This window comes from Penaeus monodon, chromosome 5 (genome assembly GCF_015228065.2).
Source record: "Penaeus monodon isolate SGIC_2016 chromosome 5, NSTDA_Pmon_1, whole genome shotgun sequence".
In the NCBI taxonomy this organism is placed as follows: Eukaryota; Metazoa; Arthropoda; class Malacostraca; order Decapoda; family Penaeidae; genus Penaeus; species Penaeus monodon.
In genome coordinates, this window is record NC_051390.1 from 51,601,832 (window position 1) to 51,616,309 (window position 14,478).

At 40.9% G+C, this 14,478-nt stretch overlaps 1 protein-coding gene across 1 annotated transcript in view; it reads left to right on the forward strand.

Annotated features, from left to right (window-relative positions):
- Positions 1-14,478, forward strand: part of LOC119573277 — a 132,902-nt gene that overhangs the window by 39,697 nt on the left and 78,727 nt on the right. Inside the window, exons 4-8 of the mRNA XM_037920433.1 lie at positions 1,018-1,155; positions 4,943-5,024; positions 5,827-5,983; positions 6,542-6,699; positions 7,150-7,294. Of these exons, the coding sequence (XP_037776361.1) occupies positions 1,018-1,155; positions 4,943-5,024; positions 5,827-5,983; positions 6,542-6,699; positions 7,150-7,294 (680 nt within the window). The remainder of the gene's footprint in view (positions 1-1,017; positions 1,156-4,942; positions 5,025-5,826; positions 5,984-6,541; positions 6,700-7,149; positions 7,295-14,478) is intronic.

A 14,478-nucleotide genomic window follows, 5' to 3' on the forward strand; every position in this document is an offset into this window, starting at 1 on the left:
GGGGGGGGGAAGGAGAGGAGAGGTAGGAGGGAGGGATAGAAAGGTAGTAGGGAAGGAGAGGAGAGGTAGGAAGGAAGGAGAGGAGAGGAGGGATGGAAAGGTAGGAGGGAAGGAAAGGTAGGAGGGTAGGGAGGGGGTGGAAAGGTAGGAGGGGAGGAGGGAAGAAGAGGGGGAGTGGTGGGGTAGGAGGGAGGGAGACGTATGAAAGGGTAAGAGGGAATGGAGGAGAGAGGGAATGTTAGGCTTTGGGTAAGGGTGAGGACGAAGGGAAGTGAGAAGGGATAGGAAACGAGGGGGATGTATTAAAAGAAAGGAATGGAAGGGGGAAAGGGAGATAGATGTTAGGGAGGGAGAGAGGAGAGAAGGAGATAGAGAAAATGTTTATATTTTTTATTTATTTCTTGATTCTCAATTTCTTTGAAATTATAATGATCACTCCTTGAATATCATAACGTAATTTATTATCTCTTATCAAACAAATTGAAAAATATATAAAGATTGTACATTCAGCAACTCACCCTTCAGAAATTTAATTCGAACCACAATAGTGAACTTTAAAAGATCATTAAAAAATATATATACAAGTTCCGTTATCAGCAAACAAAACGCCTTTTCCTCCCCCCTCTACCCCCCCCGCCCCCTCTGTCGGTGTCCCATAAGCCCTCCCCCCCTTTTACCGGCGCCCCTTAATGCCCTAAGCCCCTTAATACCCCTTCCCTCCTTTATCGGCGCCCCTTAACGCTCCTCCCCCCCCCCCGCCCCCTTTATCGAAACCCCTTAATGCTTTTCCCCTCTCTATCGGTACCCCATAAGCCCTCCCCCTTTACCGGCGCCCCTTATCGCCCCCTTCCCCCTTTACCGGCACCCCTTAACGCCCTCCCCCGCCCGTTTACCACCACCCCTTAATACCTTCCCCCTTTACCACCACCCCTTAACGCCCCTTCGCCCCTTTACCGGCGCCCCTTAACGCCCCCCCCCCCTTTACCGGCGCCCCTTAACGGCCTCCCCCGCCCGCAGGTGCCAAGCCGACAACGCCGTCCTGGCCGCCGACAAGAGCAGCAAGATCCACAACTTCCTGAAGGGTCTCCTGAAGCCGCACTTGTCGCAGACCATCGACTCGCAGAACAACCGTGCCTTCCTGGGCCTTCTCTGCCAGTGAGTGGATGTGGTTCTTCGGTTTTCTTTTTTTTCTGCTGCTTTTTCTTTCTTTCTTTCATTTTTTTCTTTCTTTTTTTCCTTCCTTCTTCCTATTTTTTTTCTTCTTTCCTTCCTTCCATCTCCTTCTTCCTTTTTTTGTTTTTTTTTTTGTTTCCTACCTTCCTGCCTTCCTTTCTTCTTTTTTTCTTCTTCTTCTTCTTTTTTCTTCTTCTTCCTCTTTTTCTCTCTCTCCAATTTCTTCTTCCTGCTTTTTTTTTCCTCTCGTATCTCTTCCTCATTTTTTTTCTTCTTCATCTTCTCGCTCCTCTTCCTCTTTCGTATCCCCCGCTTCCAATTTCTCCTCCGCCTTTTCTCCCTCTTTCATCGTCCTTCTTCTTCTTCTTCTTCTTCTTCTTCTTCTTCTTCTTCTTCTTCTTCTTCTTGTACTTCATCATCATCTTCGTCCCCCTTCGTCCTCATTCTCCTTCTTCTTCGTCTTCTACTTCTTCTTCTTCTCTTCTTCATTTTTCTCCCCCTATTTCTCCGTCTTTTCTTCTTTCCCCTCCTTCTCTCCCTCCTCCTCCTCCTCCTCCTCCTCCTCCTCCTCCTCCTCCTCCTCCTCCTCCTCCTCCTCCTCCTCCTCCTCCTCCTCTCTTCTTTCTACCGCACTTTTTTCCACGCATGCTTTACTACCATCGCTTTCCCTCTCTCCTATTCTCTCCTTCCCTTTGATTTTTTGTCTCGTAAATTGCCTTCCACTTTTTCATCTCTCTATCTCTCTTTCGCTCCCTCTCTCTCCCTCTCTCTCTCTTTCTTGACAGCCATTTAAATATCTCGGTAAAAATATTAAGATGACTCGTTTCCTCTCCTACCTGCTCTTCATTCCTTCCTGCTTCCGCTAACGGCCGTTTTTTTCTGCTTAAAGAAAGTGAAACAGAAGGGGAAATACCGAGAAAAAAATATATATATTCCTTTTACGGATGTGGAGCAAGAGCCGTATTTCTGTGTTGTCATTATAGAACATGTTGCAGTAATGTTATCCGATATGCTTCACCATTCCTTCCACCAACACACTCCACCTCCCTTCTCACCTCCCACCTCTCCTATTCTTCACCCTCTACCCACCACCTTCCATTCTCCTCCACCCTCCATCTTCCACCTTCTGCTCTCCACCATCCACCCTCCACCTTCCATTTTCCTCCATCTACTTCCACTCTCTACACTTCACCTTCCACCCTCCATCCTCCACCTTCCACCCTCCATCCTCCACCTTCCACTCTCCTCCCTCCCCCACAAATCCCCTCTACTCTCTGTGACAAAATTGAGGTTAAAAGGTGGAGTGAGGTCAGGGGGTGAAGCAACAATGAGTGGAAATGAAGCAAGTCTTCGCAGTCACTCTTCTCTCTCTCTCTCTCTCTCTCTCTCTCTCTCTCTCTCTCTCTCTCTCTCTCTCTCTCTCTATCTCTCTCTATCTATCTCTCTCTCTCTATCTCTCTCTCTATCTCTCTCTCTCTCTCTCTCTCTATCTATCTATCTCTCTCTCTCTCTCTCTCTCTCTATCTATCTATCTCTCTCTCTCTATCTCTCTCTCTATCTCTCTCTCTCTCTATCTATCTCTCTATCTCTATCTCTCTCTCTATCTCTCTCTCTCTCTGTTATCTGTTTCTTTTATTCTAATTGGTACAAAACGTGATTTTTTTTCGTTGGATTTCTTTTTCCTAGTCTCTTTTTGTCCTTTTTTTCCCTCCTTTGCTTAATTTTCTTCTCTCTCTTTCCTCTCGTTTGCTTCTTTTTTTGTTTTTTATGTATCGGGTGTAATTGTTGATTTTTTCCCCGTCTTCCTATTCACTCCTTTGTTTTTTTTTCGTCTCCCCATTTTCTTCTTCTTTTCTTCCTCTTCTCTATCTCTTCCTCCTCTTCCTCTTTTTCCTCCCCTTCGTTATCATTTTTATTATTATCATTCATCTTTCTTTTTCTCCTCCCCATTTATTCTTCATCATCCTCTATTCCTCTCTTCTATCCATCCCTCTCTCTTCCTCCCTCCCTCACTCCTCTCTCCTCCTCCTTCTCTCCTCCTTCCTCTCTCCTCCTCCCACTTCCCTCCTCCCTCTCTCCTCCTTCCTCTCTCCTCCTCCCACTTCCCTCCTCCCTCTCTCCTCCTCCCTCTTTCCCCCTCCCTCACTCCTCCTCCCTCTCTCCTCCTCCCTCTCTCCTCCTTTCAACCCCGCCTCATTCCGTATTCCGAAATGTCATCACGAATTCCACTTTATAAAATTTTGAGGAGAAAGCCGTTAAGTCATTTCAATTTCCTTTTTTGTCTTCCACTCAAGTTGTTGTGCAAGGGAGCGAGTGTCCTGTAATGGAATGCAATCTGCAAAGTGAATATGAAAAGGCTTTTTTTCCCCTATCTAAAACGTTGAACAATCGGGGGAATCTAAGAAAGTGGAAGTAAAATCTAGGAAATTGTGTCACAACTCGGCATCATCCCCCTAAGGATTCTTAAATCCAGTACATTTCCCTCGAGATTGCTGGCGACTTTGTTCAACTACGCTTGTGAAGTGGACGGGATAAATAGATAGATAAATTGCAAGACAGACAGACAAATAGATGAATCCTATATATATATAGACACAAAAGCGGTTACATTCACAAATATCATATCGACTTCTATCATATTAGCGAAGGAAAGGAGAGAGAGAGAAAAAAAATCACGTCTATGCAAATATGCTCAAATATCATCTTGAACACACTCATTCTCTCCTCCACACTTCCCTTTGTGTCACTGGACAGGTTGGACGGCAAAGCGAGTAGGCCAAAACAGGTCAAGTTGTGTACAAGACCGGTCTTCTCACACGCCGGGAAGGGGGAAGGGGGAAGGGGGGATTAGAGAGGGAATTATCAACGATGACAATTACTGATTATCATTCTCTACTGGTTTGTCCTCGCTTGTGCCAGTCACTCTCGATTGAATAATAGCATCTTGCATAGATAAGGCGTATGTCTAGTGAAGAGACGGGGTATTCAAGTGGGTTTATGGTTTATCATTATTACTATTATCCATTTTGCATGATATATTTTAACGTAATTTGCATAATAAGATTACTTTTTCTTTATTTTGAAAAGAAAAGAAAAAAAAAAAGTGTATTGAAAAATGACGCGCAATTCCCCTAGACTATTGGTGTGGTTCCGTTTTCTTTGGCCTCTCGGTTACTGTTTTCAACACGATAGACTTTAACAATTTCGATCTTATTATTCTTTGTTGTTATTCTTTCTGACGCCGTTATAGGCTGTTTAAACTGACAATTATTGTAATATTCCTTCTTATTGGTTTCAGGCATTTTTAGTCTTTGGTCTTTTTGTTTTTTTGCTTTTACAGTAATAGCCTGCACCTCACTATCAAAATATCTCATATGTATTATCTAACCATACAGAAATGTGCGTTATCGAAGTACGTCCTCCCTAAAGATATTATCTCACAATGTATCGTTTTTATCATTGTTATCAGTTCATTATCTGAAAACATGATTCAGTGTATTATCTAGATAGGCAGCCATAGATGATATCTACATATATATTTTTTTCTTCTTTTTTTTAGTCTTTAATCATGTTTCATCGAATTGCATATCAGTTTAGTTTTTCAAGTCATTTACAACCTTGAGTGTATCAGTGTACTATTTATTATCACAATCCATTTTTTGTTAGTATCATTGTATACCATTTTCCAATTCGTTTCACCCTCCTTAGCAATAATATCATCACAGTTACAGCACCCTCTTAACACGAACCTTTTCCCCTTGTTTTACAGAGACGCCTGTGAATCCCCTGGAAACTGGGTGTATGCTGATGGCTCCAAGTGCGAAGGCAACGATTTCTGCGATTGGCTCAAGGTGGGTTGCTGGGGTGTTCAGTCACGAGGATATACATTGCTTGTAAAGTTACTGTACCCGTGAGTGGAGTAATTATGTGGATAGGTAGATTGAAAATGTGGTAGGTAAAAAGAGAGAGGACTTTTGCAGTTCTTGATAATTTCTTGACGTGTAATGAATTAATATGAGCGGTACTTGTGGATGACGGATTGTCTTAATGTCACACCACTGTTGTTATTTGACTGTAGATGAATTAAAAAACACACTATATTGTAAATTTAATAGTAATGATATAGAAAGTTCTGTTCCAAGTTGTATGATTATTAGATATTTAGATGTTACTTTGTTCATCATATCTAATCCTTGTTCATCATTCCCATAAGTATCTTCTCATATCTTTCTGTCTCTCCCCGTCAACAAATGAAATTCTGTCCCCACTATATCTCATTCATATCTATTATCCCTTTCTTTCTCTGTACATATCCTTTTCAGTCCATAAGCATTTCTATATTATCGTCTCATCCCTTTTACCCATAGACCAACCAACGAATGGAATTCCCTCCCTACCATATCTCATTCATATTTACTCTCCCTTCCTATCTGTTTCCGTATCTCCCCACTTCACTCTATTTTTTTTTATCTCTGTTTATCGTCTCTCCCTCCCCTTTTTTCTCCATAGGCCGGCACCACCAATGAATAGAAATCCCTCCCTACCATATCTCATCAATTTATATCATCCCTTCTTTTCTCTCTCAGCTTCCGTATCTCCCCCACTTAATTACATAATTTTTATCGTCTCTCCCTCCCCCTTTTCCCCCCATAGGCCGGCACCACCAACGAATGGAACTCCCTCCCTACCAGCCTGTACGGACCCTCCATCGCTGCCATGTTGGACGACTACCCCGACACCAACTTCCGCCACAAGCTCCAGCCTTACCCCGCTGACCACACTCTCCAGTACATGATCTGCCAGAAGGACGGTGAGTGAAGGGTGTCTTTATTTCGTGTTTGTTGGGAAGTTAAGGTTTATCACTGTAAGGATGACGAGGGTGTTCTCTTGATGTTCGTTTGGTGGTAAGAGGGTAGTACTGATACATTCAGAAGTTTAACATTTGATATTTTTGTACATATGAATATAAATTTTATAGTAAGAAAGAAAATTTAAATTTTGCAGTAAATTTTGAGATAGATGTTTGAATTCACATATAAAAAATATATATAGGCGTCAACAGAAAACGGTATAGTCACCCCGATAAAATATAGTGCTGCGTCATTCAAAGAAAACGGACCCGCAGAATGACATTTACAGAAAATGGAAAGCTGAAGCTTAATTTAGGGGATGACTTAGGAAATAGTGATTTGGCACTGACGTTCCAGTGACTCGCTCGTCTTAAACTTTATTCAGAAATAGATATTTATTTTTTAGCAACAATAACAAGTAGATACAATTAGCTCATTGTAATATAAACAAATAATTCACATTTAAACAAAAATTACGTAACAATGAACTTAAAAGACGCACCTTCCTTTTCCTGTAGCTGACAGCACCGAACACCTGAAGCCCCGCAACCTGAAGGTCCAGGAGCGTCTCGCCAACGTGGTCATCGAGTGGGAAAGGCCTTCATGCAGTGGCGAATTCTCTAACTACATCTTCGTCCTCCTCGGTGGTTCTGCCTCATACGATACTGAGATGAAGGTAAGGGAAAGGATAAAAGCTGAAAAATAGGGGGAAGGTTAGAAGAGTAAAAGAGATAAACAGGAAGTCTTCGTTGTGGGAACAATTTTTGGTATTTGTACAGGGAAATGTGTGTGTAGTTTTGATTGGTTATTTTAACTGTTAATTATACATCTTGAGCGGAAATATCTACTGTAAAGTGCAGATCCTTGCATATTTAAAAGATATAATTCCATTTCATATATATATATATATATATATATATATATATATATATAATATATATAATATATAATATATATATATAATATATATATAATATATAATATATATAATATATATATATATATATAATATATATATATATATATATATATATATATATATATATATATATATATATATATATATCAGTCCCAAAGACCTCATAGAACACAAAAGCCTCTAATCCCACCCCTTCTCTCCCCCCAGTGCTCAGAAAACAAGTGTAGCTACACCCTGAACCCTGAAGTGTGCAACTACTGCATCCTCCCCAATATCGACTACACCTTCAGCGTCGCCGCCGTCGTCACGGATTCTCAGCTCGGCCCCGCCATCACCATCAACAAGAAAATCGGTGAGTACAGTCTTTTTTATCTACTACTTTTTTTCTTTTCTTCTTTTTCTTCGGGGGAGTAACATTGTGTTCTTGGTTTGGGGGATTATTGAAGGTTTTTTTTAAATGGTTGGATTGGCTAAAATGTGAAATGATTAAATGAATGTTTTCTTCAACATGAAATCCCTAGCCTCACTGACTCCCTACCACCACCACCCCTCCCCCTGTGCCTCATAAACCAACCCCCCCTCCCCATTCCCTGCGTGTCTCCCCCAACCCCAGCCACTACTTCACCCCCCCCCCCACCCACATTTGCATACAATGAATCCCTCCACAATCTGCGTTCCTCACTGCCTCCCAATAAGGAATGATATTACCTGATAAGATAAACGACATAAAAAAGGATTGATGAAACCCGCTTTGGGAGAGTATTTTCCTTTTGCGTTTAAACCATTATGACCTTATTTGACCTCCATTAATGGGATTTGTAATGGTTTCTGAGGCCTCTGTGCATCCGCTGCCGTCGTATATTTCGGGTGGGGGGGGGGTGACCCAATTTCTTCTCAATTTCTCATTATGTATGGCCATGAATAATGATACAGTAATGTCTAATTATGGTTATAAAAGAGCAGTGGATATGATGGTAGCAATGATAACGATGAAAGTAGTAATTATAATAACAGTAGTTTTACAAATGATAACGATCATAATAACACCAGTAGCAATGATAGTAACGATGATAACGACAGTATACATTAGCATTCTCTTAAAATCAATCTTTCTCTTGATAAATCATTCCACGTAGAACAGATGATGTATAGTAGCTATCATCATCAATCTCCATCTTCTTCCCTTATCCCCATCCCCTTCTTCTCCTCGCTTTTATATCTCTACTCTCCTCTTCTTATCTTCCCTCTCCTTCTCCCTTATACTCTTCCCTCGCGTTCCTCATTCTATGCCCTTCTCCCCGACTATCCCATTCCCTCTTTATAGTCCTCCCTCATCTTCCTCATACCCCATTCCTCTCCTCTCTTTCCCCATTCTTCACTCGTCTCCCTATCTTTCCCATTCTCCACCCCCTCCCTCCTTGTATACCCACCCCTCTCCCCACCTTCCTCCTCCTCCCCAATCCACTCCTCACTCTCCACTCCCTGCCTCCTCATACCCCCCTCCACCCACCCGAGAGATCCATCAAGGGAACAAGAATCGCGTTTTATTGCATTCTTCCCGACATATTTACGCTGTTTACGATACGATTATACACTCCAGACACGTGTGCGTCTTGATCACTCGCCTCCCTCTCCCCTCCCCTCCCCCATAACATCACCTTTTTCCTTCCCTTCGCCATTCTGTCTCCTTTTTTCGTTTTTTTTTTCTGTATGTATAGCTCTTTACCTTGCTCTTCCTTTTGCTATCTCTCTCTCTACCAGTCTCTCTCTCTATCTATCTATCTATCTTTCTATCTTTCTCCTTCTCTCCTTCTCTCCTTCCTTTCCTCCATTAGCCTCCTTTCCATCCCTCACCCCTCTTCACCTCTCCCCCCAACAACCAGATAAACAGTCATTTGATTATTTGCATACCGTAATGCCATCTAATCCCGGTCTTCCTTCATTCAGCTTAAGCACGCGAGGAAACCTAAATACCGGCAGATAGTGATCATTCTCCCGTCGTGTAGAGCATGTCATTTTATGCTAATATGATGACATCTTATCGTTTCTTGGGAGATAAGCTCGTTTGATGAGGATGCCTGCTTTTTGTATGTTTGTGTGCTGGCCTTTATTTCGTTTTTTTTTTCCTTGAGTTACTTTTTTCTGCCGCAGTTTCTTTCTTTCTTTTTTTCGATCACTTTTTTTTATTCTCAATCTGTCATTATCGTCTATTTTTTCCCCTTTGTCATTTTCGACTGGTCCTTCCCTGGTAATTTCTCTTTCTCTGTTTTCTACCCCTTTCTTCCATATCGTCTTCCACCTCATTCTTTTCATCCTTCTTCACCATCTTTTTCCTCATACTCATCCTCCACCTTTCTCTTCACCTCACCTTCCTCCACCTCTCCCTCCTCCTCCTCCTTCACCTCCTCCTCTTCCTCTTCCTCTTCCCTAGCCTCCTCCTCCTCCTCCTCCTCCTCTTCCTCCATCTCCACCTCTCCCTCCCCCACTACATCCACCTCTCCCTCTCTCACCACCTCCTCCTCCTCCTCCTCCACCTCCACCTCCTCCTCCTCCACCTCTCCCTCCTCCCCCTCTTCCCCAGCCTCCTCCTCTTCCAAGAGATAATGCGAAACTTTGCCGCGAGATGTCCTTCCCTCCTCAGCTGACCCACTTCTTTCACATGATTTGGCGCTCAAAGTCTGTCCGGTTTTGGGGATTATGTGTTTTGGGTTGAGCCGCGTCTGGGAGATTCTAGAATGACTTGTTAATAAATCGAGTTGAGAAGGCATAAAAGGGAGATTGAGTAAAGAATTGACCGTAAAAGAAAATATATAAATGATGATAAGTAGAAGTGGGGGCTTATAATCTGATCTCAGCGGGCTGTAAACGCCTCGCTTGTCAGAATTTAGGTTATTTTTACGGTAAATAAAAATAATCTGGTTCGTAGGATACTTTTATTAATTTTATCCATGGCAAAAATATAGAACGATAGATGTAAATACAGGTATAGGTACAGATGTATTAACATAACCGCAAACAAAACGTTTCTAATAAATATACCTGTGCACACAAGTTTGATTTTTTCTTCGTATATGTATTCAGCTTATTAATTTATTTTTTTATGTATTATTATTATTTATTTATTTATTTATTTATTTGTTTATTTTTCCAATTCGAAAATGAAAAGTGGCAGGGTTTCTAAGGCTTATATTACACTACACGTTTTCCGGTGCAGCTTTCCCGCCGCTGACAGCTTCTGGTATTGGCTTCCTTGTTAGAAATAAAAACGCGGTGAAGTCATTTTATCTCTGTGGAGAATTTTTTTATAGGGAGAGACAGGGGAGTTGAGTGTATTTGCGTGTGTCTGTTTACTATTATGTTTAGTGGGGGGACTGTGTGTGTGTGTGTGTGTGTGTGTGTGTGTACACGCGTACGTGTGCGTTTGTTTAGGGTGGGGGTTCGTATGTGTCTGTGTGTGCGTTTTTTGTTTTCACCCAAACTAGTTTACATAATATCCATCAACAGCTTTCACCATACATTTAGGACAGGTATCTCTGATCAAGCAGCCGCCACTGCTTATGTGTTAGGTATAAGCCTTTCTTTTTGTTTCCTTATTGTTCACTCTCTCTCTCTCTCTCTCTCTCTCTCTCTCTCTCTCTCTCTCTCTCTCTCATTCTCTCTCTCTATCTATCTATCTCTCTATCTCTCTCTTTTCTCTCTCTCTCTCTCTCTCTCTCTCTCTCTCTCTCTCTCTCTCTCTCTCTCTCTCTCTCTCTCTCTCTCTCTCTCTCTCTCTATCTCTCTCTCTCTATCTCTCTCATTCTCTCTCTCTCTATCTCTCTCTCTCTATCTCTCTCTCTCTCTCTCTCTTTCTCGCCGCGAGCTTCCCTTAAATAGTTAAGTTATGCACCATTAATAGTTGCGGTTTGAGCCGTTATTCGAGACACAAAGTCAAGCCTCCTTTTCTACCCCCCCCCCCCGCTTTCCTTCCTCTCTCTCCCATTCTTCCCTATCCCCCACCCATTCTCTCTCCTCTCCCCCTCCTCCCTCTTCTCTTCTCTCCCCCTTATTCCCTCCTCTCTTCTCTCTCACGCTAATCTTTTCTTCTCTCCCCCATTCCTTTCCTTCTCGATATTCCTCCTCTTCTACTTCTATTTTTCCTATTTCATATCCTCTCTCTCTCTCTTTTCTCTTCTCATCCTCGTTTACTTCTATTGGCTGTCCTGTTTATATATTTTTTTCCTATCTTTTCTCTTTTTAGAGGATGATTTAGGGATAAAGATAAGCCTATAAGATTTTTTTTTCTTTGGGTTTCCCTCGGCTTTCTTTTGTCTGTTGATTAGGCTGGTAGATTTTTTTTTTTTTTACTGCGTCATCTATTCTTTGTCATACAGAATAGAAAAAAAAATGTCATCGATTTTTTTTTTCTTTTTGCTTTTTTTTTTTCTCTTTCTTTCTTTCTTTATGATTTTCTCTCTTTTAGAAAGGGATTTCAAGTCTTACGTTTTCTTTTTTCTTGTTTTCTTTTTTTTTCATTCGGACGCGGAAAAAGTCCGGGAAATCAAAAAAAAAAAAAAAAAATAGAAATCGGGAAAATATCATCATTGCTCAGAAATGGCGGGAAATTGAAGAAGTTGTCACGCTAACTTTTGAACCTTTATTTTTAGTGTTTTTTCTACATTTTTCAACCTTTTTCTATGCCACTTCCCATTTTTTTCTTCTCCTTCTTCTTCTTCGTCTTCTTTTCGTCTTCTTCTTCGTCTTCTTCTTCGTCTTCTTCTTCTTCGTCTTCTTCTTCGTCTTCTTCTTCTTCTTCTTCTTCGTCTTCTTCTTCTTCTTCTTCTTTTCATTGTTATCTGTAAAACCGACGTACTCAAACCGGCTAAGACTGACCAGGCCGCGAAACAGGTACTGCAAGTTGGGCCAAAAGACGAGAGAGAGAGAGAGAGATTAATAGTGAAGAAAATTCTGCGAGGCGAAAGGGCGAGAGAGAGAGAGAGAGAGAGAGAGAAAAGGAAACGGTGACCAGGAAATGAAACGAAGGAATACGAGAGAAAATGGAAAATAAAATAAACTTTAGAAGAAAAGATTGAATACGTTTGTGTAATGTTATGATCGTCTGTGTGTATGTGTATGTGTGTGTGTGTGCGTGCGTTTCTGTGCTATGTAACGGTTATCTGTGTGTATTTTCACGTTTCTGTGTATGTATTTACTGCATGCGTGGACTTATTCCCAATATTTACGAATGCGTGTTCCATGTACACTTACTATATTCATGTATATTCATACATATTTATACATGTATAAAATATGCATACGTATTAGTGTGCGCGTGTATGTAATGCCATCTTTATAAACTAGGTTGAATTATCCGGTTTATAATGTCATTTTATTTTTCCCTGGTGTGAGGTTACCTCGATCTGCCCGTCTGGTAACAGGAGTTGATTGACTGACGTCTGGCTTCGATTTTTATTATTATTATTATTATTATTATTATTATTATTATTATTATTTTATGTTCTGTGATTTTTTGTTGTTGCTTATTATGTGGGTTGTTATTATTATTATTGTTTTTTTTTTTTTTTTTTTTTTTTTTTTTTTTTTTTTTTTTTTTTTTTTTTTTTTTTATACGCTATGGTGAACATAAAACACGGTGATCAAATTTGATTGTTGATATCACTAGGGTCGTTATCATTAATTTCATATATTGAGATAATATAATTTCAGGTAGACCGTCTCAGCCAATCAAAAATAATAGTAATAATGATATAAAATTAATAATAATAATAATAATAATAATAATAATAATAATGATAAGTAGAAAGCGTAAAACCGCTACTTAATACCCTTTCCCCCCACACTCCCCCTCCTCCCCCTCCCCCACACTTCCAACGGTGAAGATAACCCGCTTGAGAGAGAGAGAGAGAGAGAGAGGGAGAGAGAGAGAGGGAGAGAGAGAGAGAGAGAGAGAGAGAGCAAAAAGTTATCCCGTTCGAAGATGCTTCGCTTGGGCCCCTTCATGTATGGGGGGAGGGGGGAGGGAAGGAAGGGACCTGGGAAGGGGGGAGGGGGGGAGGAGGTGGTAGCAGGGAAGTAGGTCAACGGGACAGTAACAGAAGGGGGGGAGGGGGAGGGGGAGGGGAGAAGGAAGGGTCACATGACGGAGGGGGTTTAAGTTAGGGGGGGTGGGGGAAGGAACGGGGGGAGGGGAGGAGGAGGAAGGGTTAATAGGGAGGGTGGAGGAGATGGGGAGGAAGGGTCACATGGGGAGGTGGGGGGGGGAGGGGGAGAAGATGGGACAAGAATGAACACGAAGAATCTATTTAATTTCATGTAGAAAACAGGAAAAGGGAGAGAGAATGTGTGTGAGAAAGATGATGATAGTCGTCGGTGATAAAAAATGATGCGTTTTGAGTGTACGGATAGGGAGATAGAGAAGAGAGAAGAAAAGGAGAAAGAGAAGGAGGAGGAGGAGAGAAAAAAGGGGGAAGGGAAGGGAGGGCATAACACCCATTGTTTAATGGGTGTCCCTCCCCCCCCCTCCCCCTTCTTCCCCAAAGGCAAATGATGTAGATAGACAATTAGAGAGAATTTTCTCTCCTATCTTTCTCTTCTCTCCTTTTTTTCTGCGATTTTCCCGCTCTTCCTTTTTTATGTATCGGTGAGAAATAAGAAACGAAAATAAACCTACGGAAGAAAGAAGGATAAAAAAAAATGCAAATTGGAAGCGAGGGAAAGGAGAAAGCGGGTCAAGGTAGAATGCGAAAGAGAAAATAAAAGGAGGAACAAGAAAAAAAAGAGAGAGAGAGACCGACAACAACAACAAAAGCAAGGAGAAAACTTATCCAGGGGGAGGAAAAAAATATATCGATTGGATAAATTGCAATAATTCATGAGAAATAGATTCCTCAACCAAAAAAAAAAAATAAATAAATAAAAATGTAAATAAAAAAAAAGAATCATGGACAAAATACCACGAGAGAAAACAAGAGAAAGTAATAAAACAGCTGGATCGAATATCACAAAAATAAAATACATTGAGATATCTTATGTTGGGGGGACGAAAGTCTACGGGGTCGACACGCCACGTTTGGGCGTTGACTTGACATGTTAAAATAGTTTGAATATTTTCTCGAGATCAGTGTTAGGTTAGTTCTTTTATGTGCTATTTTTATTGGTCTGGAGGTTTTATTTTCTTTTTTTTTTATTATTATTCGTGTGTGTTTTAGAAATCTGGATGGGGGTACGGAGCAGCATTTTTATTGTGTTTTAGATAGGCCTATTCCTAATACAGTAGGCTGACATCCTTTAGAATGAAAAGATAAACATTAAAACGGTTTACCTAATGAATATGATTAGACTGTGAATTGATTATCTTTTGGAATTGTGTTCAGCCTTTGAATTTGAAGAAACAAATCCCCCCCAAAAATGTATATTAACCCGTCAAAAAAAAAAAAAGATGTGCATCATAATTCAGAAAGAGTAAATAAACCAGAAATAAATAAAAAGGAGATGCAAATATACGAGACGCAAACGATAGAAAGCCTAAAGAGAGAA